This window comes from Mercenaria mercenaria, chromosome 4, assembly GCF_021730395.1.
Source record: "Mercenaria mercenaria strain notata chromosome 4, MADL_Memer_1, whole genome shotgun sequence".
NCBI classification, from domain to species: domain Eukaryota; kingdom Metazoa; phylum Mollusca; class Bivalvia; order Venerida; family Veneridae; genus Mercenaria; species Mercenaria mercenaria.
Genome location: NC_069364.1, coordinates 28,058,839 through 28,082,859, shown reverse-complemented (window position 1 = coordinate 28,082,859; position 24,021 = coordinate 28,058,839). Strand labels below are relative to the sequence as shown.

At 38.9% G+C, this 24,021-nt stretch overlaps 1 protein-coding gene across 1 annotated transcript in view; it reads left to right on the top strand.

The window, feature by feature from the left end:
- Positions 1-24,021, top strand: part of LOC123551314 (phosphatidylinositol phosphatase PTPRQ-like) — an 89,659-nt gene that overhangs the window by 46,440 nt on the left and 19,198 nt on the right. Inside the window, exons 11-13 of the mRNA XM_053542103.1 lie at positions 18,653-18,784; positions 19,503-19,759; positions 23,021-23,090. Of these exons, the coding sequence (XP_053398078.1) occupies positions 18,653-18,784; positions 19,503-19,759; positions 23,021-23,090 (459 nt within the window). The remainder of the gene's footprint in view (positions 1-18,652; positions 18,785-19,502; positions 19,760-23,020; positions 23,091-24,021) is intronic.

The window sequence follows — 24,021 nt, the reverse complement described above, 5'->3', positions numbered from 1 at the left end:
GTTGAAAAAAAATGTTGAAGTTTTAAGATGATTATTAAGTAGACTAGCTCCTAGACTATGATATTTTTTTCACATTTTTATGATTTCATGTAGTGAACTGAGCCAGTCTATATACTATGTCCAATATTACAATTTTAACATCAGTCCTCTTAGAAAATCTCTAGAATAGACTGGCTTTTGTCTCTATGAACATGAAAAAGAAAAAAAATCACAGAAATATCGTAATTATCAGTCTAGTGGCTAGTCTAATTATTAAGGGTATCCTATTTGCAAAATGGCCAAATGTTTTTAGATTTCCAACAAAACAAACGAAGTATTATATATCAAATGACAATGAACTCTTAACTGTACCAAAGATCTATAAAAAATAAATAGATGTGTATTTTATATTTCTTTGACTGTACAAACTGTAACATCACAGCACATATTAAATAATATTTTTATGTATAAAACCCCTCATAAGTAACGAGTTTTAGATGCGTTTTGTAAGATTTACTGAGAAACTACTTTTAGTAAAATTGATACAGTAGTTTCAAATTCATAATTGTTGTAAAATAATAAGATAGGATAAATATCTATCAATTTAATAAATTTGGTGAATGTGCCTTAATGTAAAAACAAAATACAACCATCATGTGTCAATTTTCAGATTCATTTTAAGATTTACTTAACAAAACCAACAATGTTCTGATCATTTTATAACACTTCCAAAGAGTAAAAAACATAATAGTTTCTCCACTACCCAATCAAGTACCGATCAAGCGATCAATGGAGCATGCACAGATAAACTTTTACCTGTGACATGCCTGGGGCTAATTTCCACTACCGGACACGGTTTTATGGCTCTTTAGCCTGTGTATTGCTGTCAAATCAAGCCAGTTGCGCTGGTCACAGGTGTATAAATTTGTTAATTGATACAGTAAAAATCGTAACTAGCCAGCCAGCTGGGGGGGCCCGGGCCCCCTGGCCCCCCACCTGGACACGTGCCTGGTGTCATGCCTGTTGTATTGTTGCCATAGACTGCTGTACACTATAGAAGTACCCTGTAGTTATTAATTACAGTGTTGTGTCCATTGAAGTATTGCCAAGGGCTACAATACACTGCAGTTCCAAGTGGAAGTATCCAATGATTACGTTGTGTCCATTTTGATGTTGCTATAGACTACCATTAATTTTTTACCAGATTTTGTTCCAAGTGAATCTACTCCATTACTATTACAGTGGTGTGGCAAATTTGTAATGTTGCCATTGACTGTCTTACACTAAAGTCAAAAGTGAAAGTATCCCATGATTATGACAGTGTTGTGGCAATTTTTAATTTTGTCAGAGTATCATATACTATAATCCAAACTGATAGTATCCAATGATTCTTGCAGCATTGTGTCAATTGTAACATTCCACAAATCCAGTAAAGAGCAAAAGCATCATTGTGCTTAAAATGGCTGCCATTTCATTACTTTAGCTTTATCCTTTTTAGCTCACCTGTCACAAAGTGACAAGGTGAGCTTTTGTGATCGCGCAGCATCCGTCGTCCGTCCATCCGTGCGTAAACTTTTGCTTGTGACCACTCTAGAGGTCACATTTTTCATGGGATCTTTATGAAAGTTGGTCAGAATGTTCACCTTGATGATATCTAGGTCAAGTTCGAAAATGGGTCAAGTGCGGTCAAAAACTAGGTCAGTAGGTCTAAAAATAGAAAAACCTTGTGACCTCTCTAGAGGCCATATTTTTCAATGGATCTTCATGAAAATTGGTCAGAATGTTCATCTTGATAATATCTAGTTGAAGTTCGAAACTGGTTCAACTGCGGTCAAAAACTAGGTCAGAAGGTCAAATAATAGAAAATCCTTGTGACCTTTCTAGAGGTCATATTTTTCATGGGATCTGCATGAAAATTGGTCAGAATGTTCATCTTGATTATTTCTAGGTCAGGTTCGAAACTGGGTCACGTCCAGTCCAAAACTAGGTCAGTAGGTCAAATAATAGAAAAACCTTGTGACCTCTGTAGAGGCCGTATTTTTCATGGGATCTGCATGAAAATTGGTCAGAATGTTCATCTTCATGATATCTAGGTCAAGTTTGAAACTGGGTCAATTGCGGTCAAAAACTAGGTCAGTAGGTCAAATAATAGAAAATCCTTGTGACCTTTCTAGAGGTCATATTTTTCATGGGATCTGCATGAAAATTGGTCAGAATGTTCATCTGGATTATTTCTAGGTCAGGTTCGAAACTGGGTTACGTCCGATCCAAAACTAGGTCAGTAGGTCAAATAATAGAAAAACCTTGTGACCTCTGTAGAGGCCGTATTTTTCATGGGATCTGCATGAAAATTGGTCAGAATGTTCATCTTCATGATGTCTAGGTCAGGTTTGAAACTGGGTCAATTGCAATCAAAAACTAGGTCAATAGGTCAAATAATAGAAAATCCTTGTGACCTCTCTAGAGGTCATATTTTCCTGGGATCTGCATGAAAATTGGTCAGAATGTTCATCTTGATGATATCTAGGTCAGGTTCGAAACTGGATCACGTCCGGTCCAAAACTAGGTCAGTAGGTCAAATAATAGAAAAACATTGTGACCTCTGTAGAGGCCATATTTTTCATGGGATCTGCATGAAAATTGGTCAGAATGTTCATCTTGATGATATCTAGGTCAAGCTCGAAACTAGGTCAACTGCGGTCCAAAACTAGGTCAGTAGGTCTAAAAATAGAAAATCCTTGTGACCTCCATAGAGGCCATATTTTTCAATGGATCTTCATGAAAATTGGTGAGAAAATTCACCCTGATGATATCTAGGTCAAGATTAAAACTGGGTCAACTGCGGTCAAAAACTAATTCAGTAGGTCAAATAATAGAAAATCATTGTGACCTCTCTAGAGGTCATTTTTTTGATGGGATCTGCATGAAAATTGGTCAGAATGTTCATCTTGATGATATCTAGGTCAAGCTCGAAACTGGATCACGTCCGGTCCAAAACTAGGTCAGTAGGCCTGATAATAGAAAAACCTTGTGACCTCTGTAGAGGCCATATTTTTCATGGGATCTGCATGAAAATTGGTCAGAATGTTCATCTTCATAATGATATCTAAGTAAATTCGAAACTGGGTCAACTGCGGTCCAAAACTAGGTCAGTAGGTCTAAAAATAGAAAATCCTTGTGACTTCCCTAGAGGCCATATTTTTCAATGGATCTTCATGAAAATTGGTGAGAATGTTCACCTTGATGATATCTAGTTCAAGATTGAAACTGGGTCAACTGCGGTCAAAAACTAGGTCAGTAGGTCAAATAATAGAAAAACCTTGTGACCTCTCTAGAGGTCATATTTTTCATGGGATCTGCATGCAAATTGGTCGGAATGTTCATCTTGATGATATCTAAATCAAGTTCGAAACTGGGTTACGTGCAGTCAAAAACTAGGTCAGTAGGTCAAATAATAGAAAAAACTTGTGACCACTCTAGAGGCCATATATTTCATGGGATCTTTATGAAAGTTGGTCTGAATGTTCATCTTGATGATATCTAGGTCAGATTTGAAACTGGGTCAACTGCGGTCAAAAACTAGGTCATTAGGTCTAGATCAAAAGGATTTAAAATTACCAAGACAACACATTCTTGACTAGTTTCGACCTTTATGTCTTCGTCAGAAATCATTAGGTCTAAACATAGAAAAACCTTGTGACCTCTATAGAGGCCATATTTTTCAATGGATCTTCATGAAAATTAGTGAGACTGTTCACCTTGGTGATATCTAGGTCAAGTACAAAACTGGGTCACATGCCTTTAAAAACTAGTTCATTATGTCAAATAATAGAAAAACCTTGTGACTTCTCTAGAGGCCATATTTTTCAATGGATCTTCATGAAAATTGGTCAGAATTTTTATCTTGATGATATCTAGGTCAGTTTCAGAACTAGGTCACATGAGCTCTAAAACTAGGTCACTATGTCAAATAATAGAAAATAACGACGTCATACTCAGTTCATGTGGGGACAGGTGAGCGATTCAGGACCATCATGGTCCTCTTGTTGTTTTTTAACTCTCCTGTCACAAAGTGACAAGGTGAGCTTTTGTGATCGCGCAGCGTCCGTCGTCAGTCCGTGTCTGCCCGTGCGTAAACTTTTGCTTGTGACCACTCTAGAGGTCACATTTGTCATGGAGTCTTTATGAAAATTGATCAGAATGTTCGCCTTGATGATATCGAGGTCAAGTTTGAAACTGGGTCACGTGCGGTCAAAAACTAGGTCAGTAGGTTTAAAAATAGAAAAACCTTGTGACATCTCTAGAGGCCATATATTTCACAAGATCTTCATGAATATTGGTCAGAATGTTCACCTTGATGATATCTAGGTCAAGTTCGAAACTGGGTCACGTGTGGTAAAAAACTAGGTCAGTAGGTCAAATAATAGAAAAACCTTGTGACCTCTCTAAAGGCCATATTTTTAATGGGATCTGTATGAAAGTTGGTCTGAATGTTCATCTTGATGATATCTAGGTCAAGTTTGAAATTGGGTCATGTGCGGTCAAAAACTATGTCAGTAGGTCTAAAAATAGAAAAACCTTGTGACCTCTCTAGAGGCCATACTTGTGAATGGATCTTCATAAAAATTTGTCTGAATGTTCATCTTGATGATATCTAGGTCAAGTTAGAAAGTGGGTCACGTGCCATCAAAAATTTGGTCAGTAGGTCAAATAATAGAAAAACCTTGTGACCTCTCTAGAGGCCATATTTTTCATGGGATCTATATGAAAGTTGGTCTGAATGTTTATCTTGATGATTTATTGGTCAACTGTGATCAAAAACTAGGTCAGTAGGTTTTAAAATAGAAAAACCTTGTGACCTCTCTAGAGGCCATACCCTTGAATGGATCTTCATGAAAATTGGTGAGAATGTTCACCTTGGTGTTATCTAGGTCAAGATTGAAACTGGGTCACGTGCCATCAAAAACTAGGTCAGTAGGTCAAATAATAAAAAAAGCTTTTGACCTCTCTTGAGGCCATACTTTTCATGGGATCTGTATGAAATTTTGGTCTGAATGTTCAAATGGCCATATTTTTCATGAGATCTTCATGAAAATTAGTGAGAATGTTCACCTTGGTCAAGTTCAAAACAGGGTCATGTACCTTCGAAAACTTGGTCAATAGGTCAAATAATAGAAAAACCTTGTGACCTCTCTAGAGGCCATATTTTTCAATGGATCTTCATGAAAATTGGTCAGAATTTTTATCTTGATGATATCTAGGTCAAGTTCGAAACTGGGTCACAGCTCACCTGTGATCTTTTGTGAATGTGCAGCGTCCGTCGTCCGTCCGTCACATGAGCTCAAAGACTAGGTCACTATGTCAAATAATAGAAAAAACGGCGTCATACTCAAAACTGGGTCATGTGGGAACAGGTTTGCGATTCAGGACCATCATGGTCCTCTTGTTTAGCTCACCTGTCACATAGTGACAAGGTGAGCTTTTGTGATCGCGCAGCGTCCGTCGTCCGTCCGTGCGTAAACTTTTGCTTGTTACCACTCTAGAGGTCACATTTTTTGTTGGATCTTTATGAAAGTTTGTGAGAATGTTCATCTTGATGATATCTAGGTCAAGTTCGAAACTGGGTCACATGCGGTCCAAAACTAGGTCAGTAGGTCTAAAAATAGAAAAAACCTTGTGACCTCTCTAGAGGCCATATTTCTCAATGGATCTTCATGAAAATTGGTCAGAATGCTCATCTTGATGATATCTAGGTCAAGTTCGAAACTGGGTCACAGCTCACCTGTGAGCTTTTGTGAACGCGCAGCGTCCGTCGTCCGTCCGTGCATCCGTCCGTGCGTAAACTTTTGCTTGTGACCAATCTAGAGGTCACATTTTTCGTGGGATCTTTATGAAAGTTGGTGAGAATGTTCATCTTGATGATATCTAGGTCAGGTTTGAAACTGGGTCCCATGCGGTCCAAAACAAGGTCAGTAGGTCTAAAAATAGAAAAACCTTGTGACCTCTCTAGAGGCCATATTTCTCAATGGATCTTCATGAAAATTGGTCAGAATGTTCACCTTGATATCAAGGTCAAGTTCGCAACTGGGTCACGTGCCATCAAAAACTAGGTCAGTAGGTCTAAAAATAGAAAAACCTTGTGACCTCTATAGAGGCCATACTTTTCATGGGATCTTTATGAAAATTGGTCAGAATGTTCACCTTGGTGATATCTAGGTCAAATTTGAAACTGGGTCTCGTGTGGTCAAAAACTAGGTCAGTAGGTCTAAAAATAGAAAAACGTTGTGACCTCCCTAGAGGCCATATTTTTTAATGGATCTTCATGAAAATTGGTGAGAATGTTCACCTTGATGACATCTAGGCCAAGTTCGAAACTGGGTCACGTGCGGTCAAAATTTAGGTCAGTAGATCTAAAAATAGAAAAACCTTGTGACCTATCTAGAGGCCATATTTTTCATGAGATGTTCATGAAAATTGGTGAGATTGTTCACCTTGATGATATCTCGGTCAGGTTCAAAAGTGGGTCACATGCCTTCAAAAACTAGGTCATTAGGTCAAATAATAGAAAAACCATGTGACCTCTCTAGAGGTCATATTTTTCAATGGATCTTCATGAAAATTGGTCAGAATTTTTATCTTGATGATGTCTAGGTCAAGTTCAAAACTGGGTCGCATATGCTCAAAAACTAGGTCACTATGTCAAATAATAGAAAAAACGACGTCATACTCAGTTCAAAACTGATCAAAATCTTGATGATCTTTTGGTCAATAGGTCAGGTGAGCGATTCAGGACCATCAGGGTCCTCTTGTTTTAATCCATTTTTTAGCTCACCTGAGCACAAAGTGCTTAAGGTAAGCTATTGTGACCGGATATTGTCAGGCGTGTGTCATCTGTCAACATTTGGCTTGTGAACACTCTAGAGGCCACAGTTGTGAATAGTCTTTATGAAACTTGGTCAGAATATTTATCTTGATGATCTCTAGGTCAAGTCGAAACTGGGTCATGTGGGGCAAAACCTAGGTCAGTAGGCCAGATCAAAGGAAAAGCTTGTGAACACTCTAGAGGCCACAGTTGTGACTCAATCTTTATGATCTTTGTGAGAATGTTTGTCTTGATGATCTCTAGGTCAAATTGAAACTGGTTTATGTGGAGTCAAAAACTAGGTCACTAGGCCAGATCAAAGGAAAATCTTGTTAACACTCTAGAGACCACGATTTAAGTTTGAAACTCATGAGAATTGGTCAGAATATTTGTCTTGATGACCACTAGGTCAAGGTTGAATCTGGGTCATGTGGGGTCGAAACCTAGGTCACCTGGTTAAACAAAGGAAAAGCTTGTGAACACTCTCGAGGCCACAGTTCTCCTAAACTATCAAAGCTATTGCTTTGAAACTTGGAATACTTGTTCACCATCATAAGCTGACCCTGTTCAGCAAGAAACATAACTCCATCCTGCTTTTTGCAAGATTTATGGCCCCTTCTGTACTTAGAAAATATCAGATTTCTTGGTTGAGTAATATGTTTAAGTCAGTTTTTCTCCTAAACTATCAAAGCTATTGCTTTAAAAGTTGCAACACTTGTTCACTAGCAATAGCTGACCATGTACAGCAAGAAACAACATAACTCTGTCCTGCTTTTTGCAAGACTTGTAGCCCCTTTTGGACTTAGAAAATATCAGATTTATTGGTTAAGTTTTATGTTTAGGTCAGCTTTTCTCCTAAACTATTCAAGCTATTGCTTTGAAACTTGCAACAGTTGTTCACCATCATAAGCTGACTATTACACCAAGAAACATAACTCCATCCTGCTTTTTGCAAGAATTATTGCCCTATTTGGACAATTTTTTTATTATGCAAAAAAAAAATCAGATGAGCATCAGCACCCGCAAGGCGGTGCTCTTGTTTATTCTATCTTCATAAAACTTGGTCAGAATGTTTATTATCATAAAGTCTTAAATGATTTCAGTTGGGGTCACGTGAGGTCAAAAATAAGTCACTACAGTCAAATCAAAGGAAAAGCTTGTATACACTTAGAGGCCACTTTTTTGCTCCAGTTGCCCCAAAACTTTGTCAGAATGTTTGTTTTTATGAAATCTTGGACAAGTATGAATTTGGGTCATGTGGGGTAAAAAGCTAGGTCACTAGGTCAGGTCAAAGAAAATGCTTGTTTACATTCAAGAGGCCACATTTTTGGTCCAGTCTTAACGAAAATTGGTCAGACTATTTGTCTCCATGAAATCACTAGGTCAAACATGTTTACACTGTTATGGTGAGTTACTCAGGTAAGTGACCTAGGGTCATCTTGGTCCTCTTGTTCATATTTTTTTGCCAGTTTTATTTTTTGAGCTAGCTTTTTTCAAACTAGATGTGCAGTCTGATTTTTGTCTGCATGATCGCACAGGCGGGAATCCCTTGCTGACATCAGGCTAAAGGTTAAATTTTCCTTGCCTAGAGCACAATTCCAAAAATACTGAAGAGATTTCATTGAAACTTATAGAATTTAGATAGATACTGAGAGAAAATGTTAACCTTTAGTACTACATTAATGGAAAAGAGTTTATTCTTTTGCAGAGAAAGGCAGTAAGTGCTTGCATGACACTAAAAAATTATAAGAAATGCCTTAATAATATATTACTTTTCAGTTTTCTGTCATTTATTTGAAATGTCTTGTTTCTGGCTTGTTGACATCATAGAAACTTTGACTTTGACTTTAAAATTTCAGCTTGATTAGAAAATCTTTCTTAAACGTAAAGTCTTGAACTTACCTGTAGACTTAAATCCGTTTCGCTGTTGATTATTATTTGGACAGGTCTGTCTGCAGACCATTATTTGTAGACCATTCGTATTGATTTTCGATCAATTACTGGTAAACATTTATATCTATGGCTGTCATACTTCAAAGAATAGTTGTGGAAGACCAGTAGATAGCTCTAGTATTTCAGGAGATTAAATTCACAGTGGCTTACAGCTGACAAACTTAGCCTGTCTGTATGAAACTAACACCACTCAGACTGACAGAAAATCTATATTGATGCATGAAGTCTTTGTCTACAACATTCTGTATTTTAGCACTTATGCTCTTCATCTTTATGACTTGCTCTGTTGTTCTTAATAACATGGGAAAGCTAGAAGCATCTAACAGGCTCTGTTGCATTTCACAAAGTGACAAGGTGAGCTTTTGTGATCGCGCGGTGTCCGTCGTCCATCGTCCGTCCGTGCGTCCGTAAACTTTTGCTTGTGACCACTCTAGAGGTCACATTTTTCATGGGATCTTTATGAAAGTTGGTCAGAATGTTCATCTTGATGATTTCTAGGTCAAGTTCGAAACTGGGTCACGTGCCATCAAAAACTAGGTCAGTAGGTCTAAAAATAGAAAAACCTTGTGACCTCTCTAGAGGCCATATATTTCATAAGATCTTCATGAAAATTGGTCAGAATGGTCACCTTGATGATATCTAGGTCAAGTTCGAAACTGGGTCACGTTGGTTCAAAAACTAGGTCAGTAGATCTAAAAATAGAAAAACCTTGTGACCTCTCTAGAGGCCACATTTTTCATGAGATCTTCATGAATATTGGTCAGAATGTTTACCTTGATGATATCTAGGTCAAGTTCGAAACTGGATCACGTAGGGTCAAAAACAAGGTCATTAGGTCTAAAAATAGAAAAACCTTGTGACCTCTCTAGAGGCCATATTTCTCAATGGATCTTCATGAAAATTGGTCAGAATGTTCACCTTGATGATATCTAGGTCAAGTTCGAAACTTGGTCACATGGGGTTAAAAACTAGGTCAGTAGATCTAAAAATAGAAAAACCTTGTGACCTCTCTAGAGGCCATATTTTTCATGAGATCTTCATGAATATTGGTCAGAATGTTCACCTTGATGATATCTAGGTCAAGTTCGAAACTGGGTCATGTGCCTTCAAAAACTAGGTCAGTAGATCTAAAAATAGAAAAACCTTGTGACCTCTCTAGAGGCCATATTTCTCAATGGATCTTCATGAAAATTGGTCAGAATGTTCACCTTGATGATATCTAGGTCAAGTTCGAAACTGGGTCACGTGCGGTCAAAAACTAGGTCAGTAGTTCTAAAAATAGGAAAACCTTGTGACCTCTCTAGAGGCGATATTTTTCAATGGATCTTCATGAAAATTGGTCAGAGTGTTTACCTTGAAGATATCTAGGTCAAGATCGAAACTGGGTCACGTGGGGTTAAAAACTAGGTCAGTAGATCTAAAAATAGAAAAACCTTGTGACCTCTCTAGAGGCCACATTTTTCATGAGATCTTCATGATTATTGGTCAGAATGTTCACCTTGATGATATCTAAGTCAAGTTCGAAACTGGGTCACATGGGGTTAAAAACTAGGTCAGTAGGTCTAAAAATAGAAAAAACCTTGTGACCTCTCTAGAGGCCATATTTCTCAACGGATCTTCATGAAAATTGGTGAGAATGTTCAGCTTGATGATATCTAGGTCAGGTTTGTAACTAGGTCATGTGCGGTCAAAAACTAGGTCAGTAGGTCGAAAAATAGAAAAACCTTGTGACCTCTCTAGAGGCCATATTTTTCACGAGATCTTCATGAAAATTGGTGAGAATGTTCACCTTGATGATATCTAGGTCAAGTTTAAAAGTGGGTCACGTGCCTTCAAAAACTAGGCCATTAGGTCAAATAATAGAAAAACCTTGTGACCTCTCTAGAGGCCATATTTTTCAATGGATCTTCAGATAGGTCACTATGTCAAATAATAGAAATAATGACGTCATACTCAGTTCAACACTGGGTCATGTGGGGATAGGTGAGCGATTCAGGACCATCATGGTCCTCTTGTTTATCTCACCTGTCACAAATCCTTGCTGTTCTCAATGCTATGGTGGTCAAGCTGTCCTCGATGATATGGTGGTCCAGCTGTCCTCATTGCCCTGGTGGTCCAGCTTACCTCATTGCCCTTGTGGTCCAGGTGTCCTCATTGCTCTGATGGTCCAGCTGTCCTCACTGCCCTGGTGGTCCAGCTGTCCACATTGCTCTGGTGGTCCAGCTGTCCTCATTGTCCTGGTGGTCCAGCTGTCCTCATTGCTCTGGTGGTCCAGGTGTCCTCATTGCCCTGGTGGTCCAGGTGTCCTCATTGCTCTGGTGGTCCAGCTTACCTCATTGCCCTTGTGGTCCAGGTGTCCTCATTGCTCTGATGGTCCAGCTGTCCTCACTGCCCTGGTGGTCCAGCTGTCCTCATTGCTCTGGTGGTCCAGGTGTCCTCATTGCTCTGGTGGTCCAGGTGTCCTCATTGCCCTGGTGGTCCAGCTGTCCTCATTGCCCTGGTGGTCCAGGTGTCCTCATTGCCCTGGTGGTCCAGGTGTCCTCATTGCTCTGGTGGTCCAGCTTACCTCATTGCCCTTGTGGTCCAGGTGTCCTCATTGCTCTGGTGGTCCAGAGTGTCTCATGCCTGTGGTCGTGTCCTCATCCCTGAGGCCAGTTCTCATTGCCCTGGTGTTCCAGTGGTCACTCATTGCAACTATGTCCATGGTCTCTCATTGCACCTGGGTCAGGTGGGCTCATGTGACGATCAGGACCACAGGTCCTCATTGACCCTGGTCCAACTGTGTTCTCAATGCCATGGTGGTCCAAGGTGTCCTCATTGTCTGGTGGTCCAGGTGTCCTCATTGCCCTGGTGGTCCAGGTGTCCTCATTGCCCTGGTGGTCCAGGTGTCCTCATTGCCCTGGTGGTCCAGCTGTCCTCACTGCCCTGGTGGTCCAGCTGTCCTCATTGCTCTGGTGGTCCAGGTGTCCTCATTGCTCTGGTGGTCCAGGTGTCCTCATTGCCCTGGTGGTCCAGGTGTCCTCATTGCTCTGGTGGTCCAGCTTACCTCATTGCCCTTGTGGTCCAGGTGTCCTCATTGCCCTGGTGGTCCAGCTTACCTCATTGCCCTGGTGGTCCAGGTGTCCTCATTGCTCTGGTGGTCCAGGTGTCCTCATTGCCCTGGTGGTCCAGGTGTCCTCATTGCTCTGGTGGTCCAGGTGTCCTCATTGCTCTGGTGGTCCAGGTGTCCTCATTGCTCTGGTGGTCCAGCTGTCTACATTGCTCTGGTGATCCAGCTGACCTCATTGCTCTGATGGACCAGCTTTCCTCAACGCTATGGTGGTCCAGCTGTCCTCATTGCTCCGGTGGTCCAGGTGTCCTCATTGCTCAGGTGGTCCAGCTGTCCTCATTGCTCTGGTGGTCCAGGTGTCCTCATTGCTCTGGTGGTCCAGCTGTCCTCATTGCCCTTGTGGTCCAGGTGTCCTCATTGCTCTGGTGGTCCAGGTGTCCTCATTGCCCTTGTGGTCCAGGTGTCCTCATTGCTCTGGTGGTCCAGGTGTCCTCATTGCCCTGGTGGTCCAGGTGTCCTCATTGCTCTGGTGGTCCAGGTGTCCTCATTGCTCTGGTGGTCCAGCTGTCCTCATTGCTCTGGTGGTCCAGGTGTCCTCATTGCTCAGGTGGTCCAGGTGTCCTCATTGCTCAGGTGGTCCAGGTGTCCTCATTGCTCAGGTGGTCCAGGTGTCCTCATTGCTCAGGTGGTCCAGGTGTCCTCATTGCTCCGGTGGTCCAGGTGTCCTCATTGCTCAGGTGGTCCAGGTGTCCTCCTTGCTCCGGTGGTCCAGGTGTCCTCATTGCTCAGGTGGTCCAGGTGTCCTCATTGCTCCGGTGGTCCAGGTGTCCTCATTGCTCTGGTGGTCCAGGTGTCCTCATTGCTCTGGTGGTCCAGCTTACCTCATTGCCATGTGGTCCAGGTGTCCTCATTGCTCTGATGGTCCAGTGTCCTCATGCCTGATGGCCAGCTGTCCTCATGCTTGGTGGTCCAGGTGTCCTCATTGCCCTGTGGTCCAGGTGTCCTCATTGCTCTGGTGGTCCAGGTGTCCTCATTGTCGGTGGTCAGCTTACCTCATGCCCTTGTGGTCCAGGTGTCCTCATTGCTCGATGGTCCAGCTGTCCTCATGCCTGTGGTCCAGCTGTCCTCATTGCTTGTGTCCAGTGTCCTCAATTGCTTGTGGTCCGGTGTCTCATTGCTCTGGTGTGTTGTCCTAGACTTGTTGTCAGGTGTCCTCATGCTTGGTGGTCCGGTGTCCTCATTGCTTGGTGGCAGGTGTCCTCTTCTCTGTGTCCGCTTACTTTGCTGTGGTCCATGACCTCTTGCTCTGATCCATGTCTCGGTGGTCCAAGTTGTCTCATTGCTCTGTGGTCAGTGTCTTCCTTGAACTTCTGGTGGTAGCATTGTCTGCAGCTGTCCTCATGCCCTGTGGTGTGTCTCGTTCCCTTGTCAGCTGTCCCATTCTGGTGGTCCAGTTGTCTCATTGCTCTGGGCCAGTCTGGTCAGCCGGTTGTCCACTTGCTCTACATTGTGGTGGACAACCATTGCTTGATGGAACTTTCCTCAACACATGTTCTGGTGGAAGTATGTTTTGGAACTTTGCCTCTGTAGTGACCAGCAATTCTCTGAACATGGGGCAATGTTGTGTTGAAATGCTTGGACTGCCTCAGCTACCATTTGGTGGAAGTTGATTGAATTATGTACCTATCTGAAACTCATATTTGGTGGAAGTTGTTGAAACTTTGGAATTTTGCCTCTGAAACATTTTGTGAAGTTGTTGAAACTGCTCGAATTTGGTGGGAAGTTGTTGAACTTTGCTTGAAACATTTGTGGGAAGTTGTGAAACTTTCTCTGAACATTTGATGAAGTTTTGAAATCTTTACCTCTGAAACATTTGGTGGAAGTTGTTTAAACTTTGCCTCTGAAAACATTTGGTGGAAGCTGTTTAAACTTTACCTCTGAAACATTCTGGTGGAAGTTGTTGAACTTTGCCTCTGAAAACATTTGGTGAAGTTGTTTAAACTTTATCTCTGAAACTCTGTGGAATGTAAAATTGGACTTCCTGGTGAATACACACATTTTGAATGGAATGTTGTTGTGACTGATCTGAAACTTTTGGTCGAAGTTTGAAATTACCTCTAAATTTTGTGGAAGTTGTGACTTTGCCTCTGAAACATTTTGGTGGAAGTTGTTGAACTTGCATCTGAGTTGTGAAACATTCTCTGAAACATTAATATGTTGATCTTGCTAAACATTTGGTGAAAATTGTTGGAACATCTCTGAAACATTCTGAGATTTGAAACTTGCTCTGAAATTTGTGAAGTTGTGAACTTTTTCTGAACATTTGATGAAGTTCTGAAACTTTTCCTCTGAAACATTTTGATGGAAGTTGTGCTCTGAATTGGATGAAGTTGTTGATACTTTGCCTCTGAAACATTTAAAGAAGTTGTTGGAACTACTCTGAAATTGGGAAATGTTGAAACATTGCTCTAACATTTGAGAATTGAATTGCCTTTAACGTATGGTGAATTGACTTTTCTCTAAATTTTGATGGAAGTTCCTGAAACTTTGCCTCTGAAACATTTTGATGGAAGTTGTTGCCTCTGAAACATTTTGATGGAAGTTGTTGAAACTTTACCTCTGAAACATTTTGATGGAAGTTGTTGAAACATTACCTCTGAAACAATTTGATGGAAGTTGTTGAAACTTTACCTCTGAAACATTTTGATGGAAGTTGTTGAAACTTTACCTCTGAAACATTTTGGTGGAAGTTGTTGAAACTTTGCCTCTGAAACATTTTGGTGGAAGTTGTTGGAACTTTGCCTCTGAAACATTTGGGTGGAAGTTGTTGAAACTTTGCCTCTGAAACATTTTGTGGAAGTTATTGAAACTTTACCTCTGAAACATTTTGGAGGAAGTTGTTGGAACATTGCCTCTGAAAGAAGTTGTTTAATGTTCCTCCTCAGATATTGTTCAGATTGTTTAGTTGTTCTGATTTTGAAGTTATTTCAGAAAAATGTTCCTTGTGAGATTGTTAAAATGACTAAGATTTGTCAAATAAACTGGGTTTGCCAGCGGGCTTGGTCATTTTGCCTGAAATCTTTATTAAAGAAAATTTAAAAATATTCTCTTGTATTTATAGCTATTAAGAAATTGTCTTTAATGTTTTATGTTCTCTGTTTATAGCAGAATACCTTAGAGATGTATAAGCTATTGAAGTGTCTTATTGCATTGCAGGTTCTCTGTATAAATGTTGGGATGAATGAAAGAAAGAAGTCTAAATGCTTCTTCATCTGTATGAACTTAGACTTTTTTCTGCATTCACCCCTCACTATAAACAATCTTCATTCCGCACCTAGTTTTCTCTTCCAGTTGCACTGGGTGACCTTACACTACTATATTAATTTCTTCCTTATTGAAGGATGCAACTTGGGAATGAATCCTCGTGTTAAATACCATATATAGCGGGTTAATTCTGCGGGTTTTTATTTCTGCTTATTCTGCGGGTCGAGGCTGTCACGCAGAAATAAATTCCGCACATTTAAACTATCAGCAGAATTTTCTGACACAGAAATAAACTTTGATATTTCGCTTAATATAATGATCCGTCATCTTTATCTCACGAGTTTTTCATCTGCTGTCAAGTTATTCACATCGTATCAATTGTGGTTGATTGCTTTTGTTATTGTATCAGTCTATTGTCCACGAATGAGTGCTTATTGTTTCGAGCATGTAATTTTTGTGTATATCACAAAACACGCTAGGTTTATGAAAAGTTTGACAAACGTTATATAAATTTTGGAAAAATAAAAATGAACATTTTGCGATATTTTAAAAAGAAGGGCTCTGTTCCTGATGGGGATGGAGCACTATCAGAGCTTTTCTACCAGCAGTGTTACATTTTATGAAAATGTCTTTTAAAATGAATTACCTGTACTAGACCTACAGCATTCAGAGCAACAGATAAGCTTTCAGAATTAATTGGGTATTACCCCATCATTTTGGTTTTAATTGGGTATTGCCTAAAATCAGTAGGGTATTCTAACACATATTACCCCATGATGTTTACTTTTATTGGGTTTCCATGCATTCTCATTCCATCTGACTCGCCTTTAATCAGCAGCCATGGATACTTGATTTTTCATTCACTCAACATTTTTTATTGACACAAACGCTGAAATGTGTAAATTTTGTATAAGATTTTTTGTTTACTGCGCATATCAAATTGTCCAGTAGTTGGTCCAGTAGATTACTCACTACTTCGTTTACGGGTGAATAACTTACGCAACTAGAAATAGTATCATTTAATATACGTAAAAAAAACCTTCTCCCCGAGACCAACAGAAAAAATGGTTATATTACACTTAGACTGCTTTAATTCATCTGGATTTTTCTTTCTACCCCGATTTATGCCATTTTGCTAACAGACGCTTATTGTGAGCACATTATTGATACAGATGAAAAGTAGGATTGGTTCGGACTGTACCGCTGTGCCCGAGACTGATACAACTGACAAATGTAACATTATTCGAACAGTAGACATACGCGGACAAATTATTTAGTATTTCAAAGATACGCACGCATTGGGTTGAGAATTGGGTATTTTGGTTTTTTGTTTGAGTTTTGATACGCATTAAAAATAAATCTGTTGGGTATTTTGCAAATTTTAATTGGGTATTTACGCAAATACGCAGCTTATCTGTTGCTCTGAGTATTTGTTTAGCTCTGATTTCTGATCATGCACGGTAATGAAAAAAAAATCAGATCTAAACATACAGTGAAACACCGCTCGCTCGAGCATCGATGACTCGAGCACCTGGGCTCGCTCGAGCAATTCATGTGGTCCCGGCCGATTTCCTTCTATTTTCTTTGTGAAATTACCATAGCTGGGTCGGGCATCGATAACTCGATCGCTCGAGCATGACATCTGGTCCCTGAGTATTAATTTACTCTTTGTTGCTTATGGCAAACCTCGAGCAGAGGTGGCAAAATTTTTCACACCTTTAGCGGTCAGAATGTATCGGTTAATTTAAAATTTTCGCACGTCGTGAGAATTGCATGGTCTATTCCCCGACTATCTTAAATGTTTGTTTGTCGGTATATTTGATCTGATAATGAGATTAATTAATGATGAAAGGTGGAAGAAAAATTTTATTGATCAAAATTGTTATTAATTATTACTTTTTTTCTGCGGGATTGAGAAGATAATTATGAGATCTTAATATTTTAATCAACAGTTGTTTGCATGCAAATAAAGGAAATAAGATAGCCTTTTCATAAAATTGAGACGATAAAATGAGATCTTAATTTGGAGAAGAAAATTGCGAATTCGATTACAGTATTTCAAATAAAAAAATGTCTTAGCTGCTTCTTCACATGTGCCATTTACGATCTATCATAAATAACGTTTGTAATACGTTTTTTTGAAAATGTCACGAGTGTGTTATTATTACGCATCACCGTTTCCTCTGCAAATGGTCTCGATGACAATTGGTAAAACAAACTTCAACTTTCTTCGTATGTTGGTCAATGTTTGGGTCGCTCGAAACCATGGATAACTCGAGCATTTTGCTCATCCCCTTCCGACCTCGAGCGAGCGGTGTTTCACTGTAAATCAGCTGTGCCAACTTCACTGTTCTAGATTCTGACCTTAATAATGTCACCAAGACATAACTGACGAGAACGATATGCATTTGAGTCGTTAATTATCATGTAGTAAATGTGGTAGCTATTTCCCATGCGCAGAGTTTACTTCAGGTTTATGCAAACCGCAAAAAAATCATTCCTGCTTTTCTCAAAGTTCGCAGAAATAAAAAATGCAGAAATAACTTAGCCCATTTTAGATCAAAACCGCAGAATTTTTTGCCCACAGAATTAACCCGCTATATGGTAAGTGATAAAAGCTGTTCATCTAAAATGATATCATATATTGAATTAAATGTTAGTAAATGTTTGACATTGTTTTACCATTATTAGTCATTCTGATTATCTAGAATACAGTTAAAAGAACTTCTCCTCAAGAAACAGTTATATATAGATTTAAATATAAAAAGGAATTTTTGGAGGACTATAATTACATTAGTATTTATGCTACAGTATTTGAAGCAGAAAGTGCTTTTTATGCCCCCAGCATCTACTGATGCGGGAGGCATATAGTGATCGTCCTGTCTGTCCGTCCGTTCGTTCGTCAGTCCGTCCGTACGAGGTTAACCAAATGGGACCGTTTCGTCTAGCATCAATACCCCTTACTAGAATGACTTGATACTAATGCAGATGTAACCTGTGACCATTCCTCATCATCAGACATCACCTGACCTCAGTTTGACCTTAACCTTGATCTTATTTTGGACTTAGGTTGCTTTATATGGGCCATCTCTTGGTTAACCAAATGGGACCGTTTCGTCTAGCATCAATACCGCTTACAAGAATGAATTGATACTAATACAGATGTAACCTGTGACCATTCCTCATCTTCAAACATCACCTGACCTCAGTTTGACCTTGACTTTGACCTCATTTTGGACTTAGGTTGGTTTATATGGGCCATCTCTTGGTTAACCAAATGGGACTGTTTCGTTTAGCATTAATACCGCTTACAAGAATGAATTGATACTAATACAGATGTAACCTGTGACCATTCCTCATCTTCAAACATCACCTGATCTCAGTTTGACTTGACCTCGTTTTGGACTTAGGTTGCTATATATCGACAAGGATGCCACCGGGGGCATCAAGCGTTTATTGAACGTAGCTCCTTGTTTAAATAGAAACTCAAGATTCATGTCCCATTGTTGAGTCAGCCTTTGAGCAAAACTATTTCTTATTTCCAGATTACTTAATGTCAAGTTGTGAAGTGTCTGGCCTAGAGGAATACTGGATGTACAACTTTAATGTTGTTGCCTCAACAGAAGCAGGAACCAGTAGTCCTGCTGTATCAAACAATGTCACTACTGATGAGGCAGGTAAGTTGTCTTATGTTGTTGCTTGGACAGATGTGGGAACCAGTTGTCACATTGTATCAGATAATTGTGAAGGCAGGTAAGTTGTTTAGTGTTAGTGCTTCAACAGTTATGGGAACCAGTTGTCATATGGTATCAGATAATTGTTTAGGCTGGTGAGTCATCCAACACCTTGATGTTGCTCAAACATTATTATTGGTAACTAAATTTACTCTTAATATCTGGAAGTACACTTAATGATATCAATAAATCTTTTAAGGATATCTCAAAATATGTGTGACTTTATGAAATTAAATTTAAAAATCAAGTGTGTCTTCAGGTTTAACCCTAATCATGCTGGACATAATTAATTCTGCCTTTGCAAACTTCTGTAAGTGGCTTCTTTTTTTAACAATAACCCTTATCATGTTGGACATCAATGATTCTGCCTTTGCGAACAGTGTAGATCATGATCAGCCTGCACATCCATGCAGTAAATTTCTGTAATGAACTTGTCAATCTTCCAATTTGGACAGTACCATTAACTGTTAAAAGGCGTGCTTACCAAAAAAAGATACTGACTGAATGGTGAACAGTGCAGATCATAATCAGACTGCATGGATGTTCAGGCTGATCATGATCTACACTGGTCACAAAGGCAGAATCATTGATGTCCAACATGATAAGGGTTATTGTTAAAAAAAGAAGCCACTTACAGAAGTTTCCTGTGTCTTCATTTCAGAACCAGGTCCTGTCTTGAATGTTAGCTATGTGTTATATAATACGAAAACTGGATGTGATGCCACCAAGGCTAACGTTAGTTGGAGGGAGCCAGGACTTTATGACAGAAACTCACTCATCATTAGTTATGTGTTATGGTCTGTACAGTCTCCACAAAAAGAACATGTGGTATCTAAGCCGGATCGATACAGTGAAGATAATAGACTATTTGAGGAAGACATTATGGATTTAAAACCGCAGTTCGATTATACATGGGAGGTAGGTTTTATTTTAGTTGTCTGAATGTAAAGGTGAAAGATAGAAGTTATTTTTGCAATTACCAGAAATTTTTTTGTTTGATCAGCTGAAAGGAACATTGAAGAGGGCAGAGTGTTTATCTGACAGTTTCGTCAAGTTCCGAGTATGTTCAGAAGCTGATAGTATCTTACTGGACAGTTTTCTACACCTTTAATTATAAGTTTTTACATTTGATTTAAATAATAACTTACAATGATGTAACAATGGTTGCAAGTATGGTCACTCCATTATCAGGGCTTCGGAAATTTGCCGGTTTGTCGGTTTTGGACCGATTTTTGACTTTTCAGACCGATTCGTGAAGTGAAAAAACGAAAAAAATCGGTCCCGTAAAAATGGAGAAAAGTATAAATTTCGGTCTGATACTACGCTTTGCAATTGAGTTTGCCCTTTACAGATATAATGTCTCATCGAAAAGCCAATAGTCAGTTACTGTACTCGCCTGTCACATTTATATTTATCTCGATTGAAATTCTGACTCCGCCCTTCAGTAAACAGCCAAGATTTAGTGACGAAACGCACCGAAATACGTTATAGAGCCATTTATGTAATTATGCCGCGAGGTAAAAATTACAGCAATGATGTTAGTCAAATAATTGTGAATAAGATTAAAGATAATGGATACGTTTTAGTCAAAGTAATTTTGACGCGATCCTAGGAAATATTGAGATATTTTCATATGGGCAATATCCCCACTCACTTCAAAAACTCGAAAGACCAAAATAGTTGAAGCAATTTCCCATGAAATTTTCATCGCTGCCGACGCTTACATGCTATAGGTATAAATATATTCAAGAATTGCCCACAAATAAAACTTGTATCGAAAGGGCATCCAATTCCTCATTGATTTATGTAAAAATTATCAAATAATATCTCTAATTACGATTTTTTTCTGGGGATTTAAACCTATCATTATGTATGTACTGTACATGCACGGTTAAAATTTACCGTGTGTACTCGCCAATATGCGCAAGCGATAAAACCAATAACTTTACATGACTGTGTACTGTGATTTATCTTGCATTATTTTGGTACTTCAAAGTTTTGACGTTTAGATTGCCCGTCACAAATATAAAACAAGCTGAACATCGAATTTTTTTGACTAGCGCCAAGATTAACATGATCGTTCAATGGACCAATCGAATTCATTGTGGAAGATGGCTTCGGCTATTTTTGTCAACATACACCTGTCAAGTCCCAGTATAATATCGATTTGAATTATTCGGAAAGGGCAAACTCAATTGCAAAGCGTAGTATCTCAATACACGATCACCTGCCAAGTAGGAAATTGTTGGTCGCACCTTCAGATAATCAATAAACGTGTCAATCGGTCTGATTGTCACTTTGATAATCGGTCAGTAATTAGCGCGTGACGCAATCAGTGCTCGCGCGGCACATCCTTTAATGTTTGCAGACAGCCGACTGCGGTGTATTAAACATTTTTGACTGGTTTCCTAACGTTTCTGACTGGATCCAAATCATTTCGACGGGGATCCACTTCTTTTATTTAGAATCCGACGGATGGTTTATTTCAAAAGGCTATGTTTGATCACGGTAACAAACAAATGGTCGCTGCATTTAATCAAAGAGCTATAATTGTACATTATAGCGTCTTTGATTTAATGAGACATCACACGGAAAACCGATAAAAATAATTTTTATAATTACTTGATTTGAAAAAATTACATGATTCATTTGTTGGGGCTCCAGTTGAAACAAATGCAGAAAATCGTCTTTGCAACCCGACTGTACAAAAAAGAAAAAAATGGACGGGCAACCACGAATGATAAAGAAAACCGGAGTGGCACTGTTTATCAAATCGGTCTTTTAAAAAACGTTTCAAAATGAAATTTTGTTTACATCAGAAGAGAACATATAACTTTATAAAATGTAGTTGCTTATTGAAGTACAACGTAAGTGAAATGAAATATCCGTGGCCAACCCGCGTGACATTTTGGTACTATACATGCGGGAAATTCGATCTCAGCGTTCAAATAACGTACACATTCGGTCCGCGGCAGAGTATTCCTTAAATACTGAGGCTGTTTAGCAGAGAATATGTGTCGTGTAACTCACTTTGACGCATTGTATTTTATAGAATTCCGTCAAAGAATGAGGAAACATCACAAAGTATCTGCCGTGTATACGGTATCGAAGTCACGTGCGTTGGCTTTTAGACTAGTTACGCACACGGTGTCAATGCCTCGTATTATCTCGGAAAAACATCGAAATTTAAACAAAACGTAACACTGAATAACTGTCTTCATTGTATGGTAACGCGCGGTGACTGGTAACTCAGTTTTAATGCATGACATGCTTATTTCTTTACCCTATCACGTTTTACAAAATATGTAATACATGTATTGGGAATGCGGTGGGTGGGGTAGCGCCGATGTCAGGATTTTCGTTTCGGACCGATTGAGTTATCAAAATTTCCGGAGCCCTGTCCATTATAGTCTAAATTATGATAACTTAGAATGGTCTGAATTGTGACCAAATAATGATAACTGCAAGTGGTCTGAATTATGATAACACAGAATTATCTTAATTCTGATAACTGTGAATGGAATGTATAATAATAGCTGTGGATGGTCTGACTCATGATAACTCCAAATGGTCTGAATTATGATAACTTTGAATGATCTGAATTGTAATAACGCAGAATTATCTGAATTATCATAGCTCAGAATAGTCTGATTGTGATAATTCTGAATGATTATAGATGCAGATAGCCTTAATTGTAAAAACACAGAATTTTCTAAATTATGATGAAAACAAAATTAATGGCCTTAGTTTTGATAACACAGAATAAACAAATAATTATAACTTAGAATGGTCTGAATGGTAATTTTGAATGATCAAAGTTATATTTACTCTGAATATTGTTACAGTTACTTACGTATAGCCTCATGTGTAAAACCTATCTCTGACAACTGCTTCGGGGAGTCGACTCTTTGGCTCAGTGGTTAGAGCATTGGCCCTCCGCCCGTGAGACCTGGGTTCGAATCCCACCTCAGGCACTTGGGAGTTTCATCATAAAATTCTATCCTCTTCAATTTCTGTTACGCCCAAAGGTCGTAAGAATATTCTTAACTATAATAACTTTGAATAGACTTAACTGAGATAACTTGGTCCTTTGTTACAGTGGAGAATGAAATATTATATACACTCAAGCCAAGTGCCACCTCTCTAATACCTAAGCTATACTATTTCTCATGTACTCAGATATCAGCACGAACCAGTGGTGAGAAAACAGGACAGAGTTCTTCACTCTCTTTCACTACTGGTGTATGTGGTATGTATATACATTGCTAAAATTATACCCAAGATCAATTATTTTCTTAAATATGTAGATAAGTTAGTTGAATATAGAGGGAACGTTCAGATCAGTTATCCAATAATTGCACCATTTTTAGATGGTTATTGTAGCGAAATAGCAGATGAAAAATTAAAATTCTTCTGATTAATATTGTAACAGTATTTCTCACATTCGTAGTTAAAAAAGATTGTTTCTAACTTTGATCTGGTGTGTAGGCACTTTTGAAGATTTTACTAACCAGACCAAAGTATTTTTACCAATGACAGAATAGTGAATGTGATGCTTGATTTGTCGATTTTGTCACACGCTTTCTTGACTTCATATATTGTCATATTGTGATTATGCGAGCAACATTAAAGGCGTATGCTGGAGTTCCTGCATTTATATGAGATGGGCGAAATTTTGCCCAATGATAGAATTTCTTCAAACTGTGGATATTGAAGGACAATCTAAGAAACAAAGTCATTGGTCAGCAGTATTGAAAAAGAGTTATCTGCCCTTGAAAATGGCCATTTGCCCCAGAAAATGCCATTTTCAAGGTCAGATAACTGTTTCTTAGATGATTGTCCTTCAATACCCAAAGTTTGAAGAAATTCTATTACTGGGAAAACTTTCGCCCATCTCATATAGATCTACAGAGACTAGCGTATGCCTTTAAATTTGATAAAATTGCGTCTGTCTGTTTCCTTCAGTTGACAAAATAAAATGGTAAAAATAAATCATGAATCAGATGTATTTTCTGCAACACTCAAGTATATTTTTACTATTGCTTTAAGGTTATACATGTTCAAGTATGTAATAATTATTTTAACAAAACTGGTTTGTGGAGCTCAAAAATGTGTTTCAGCTAAAGCAAGTATTTTGAAAGAAATCACAAAATAAATAACTGATAAAAAGTAATTTTAGT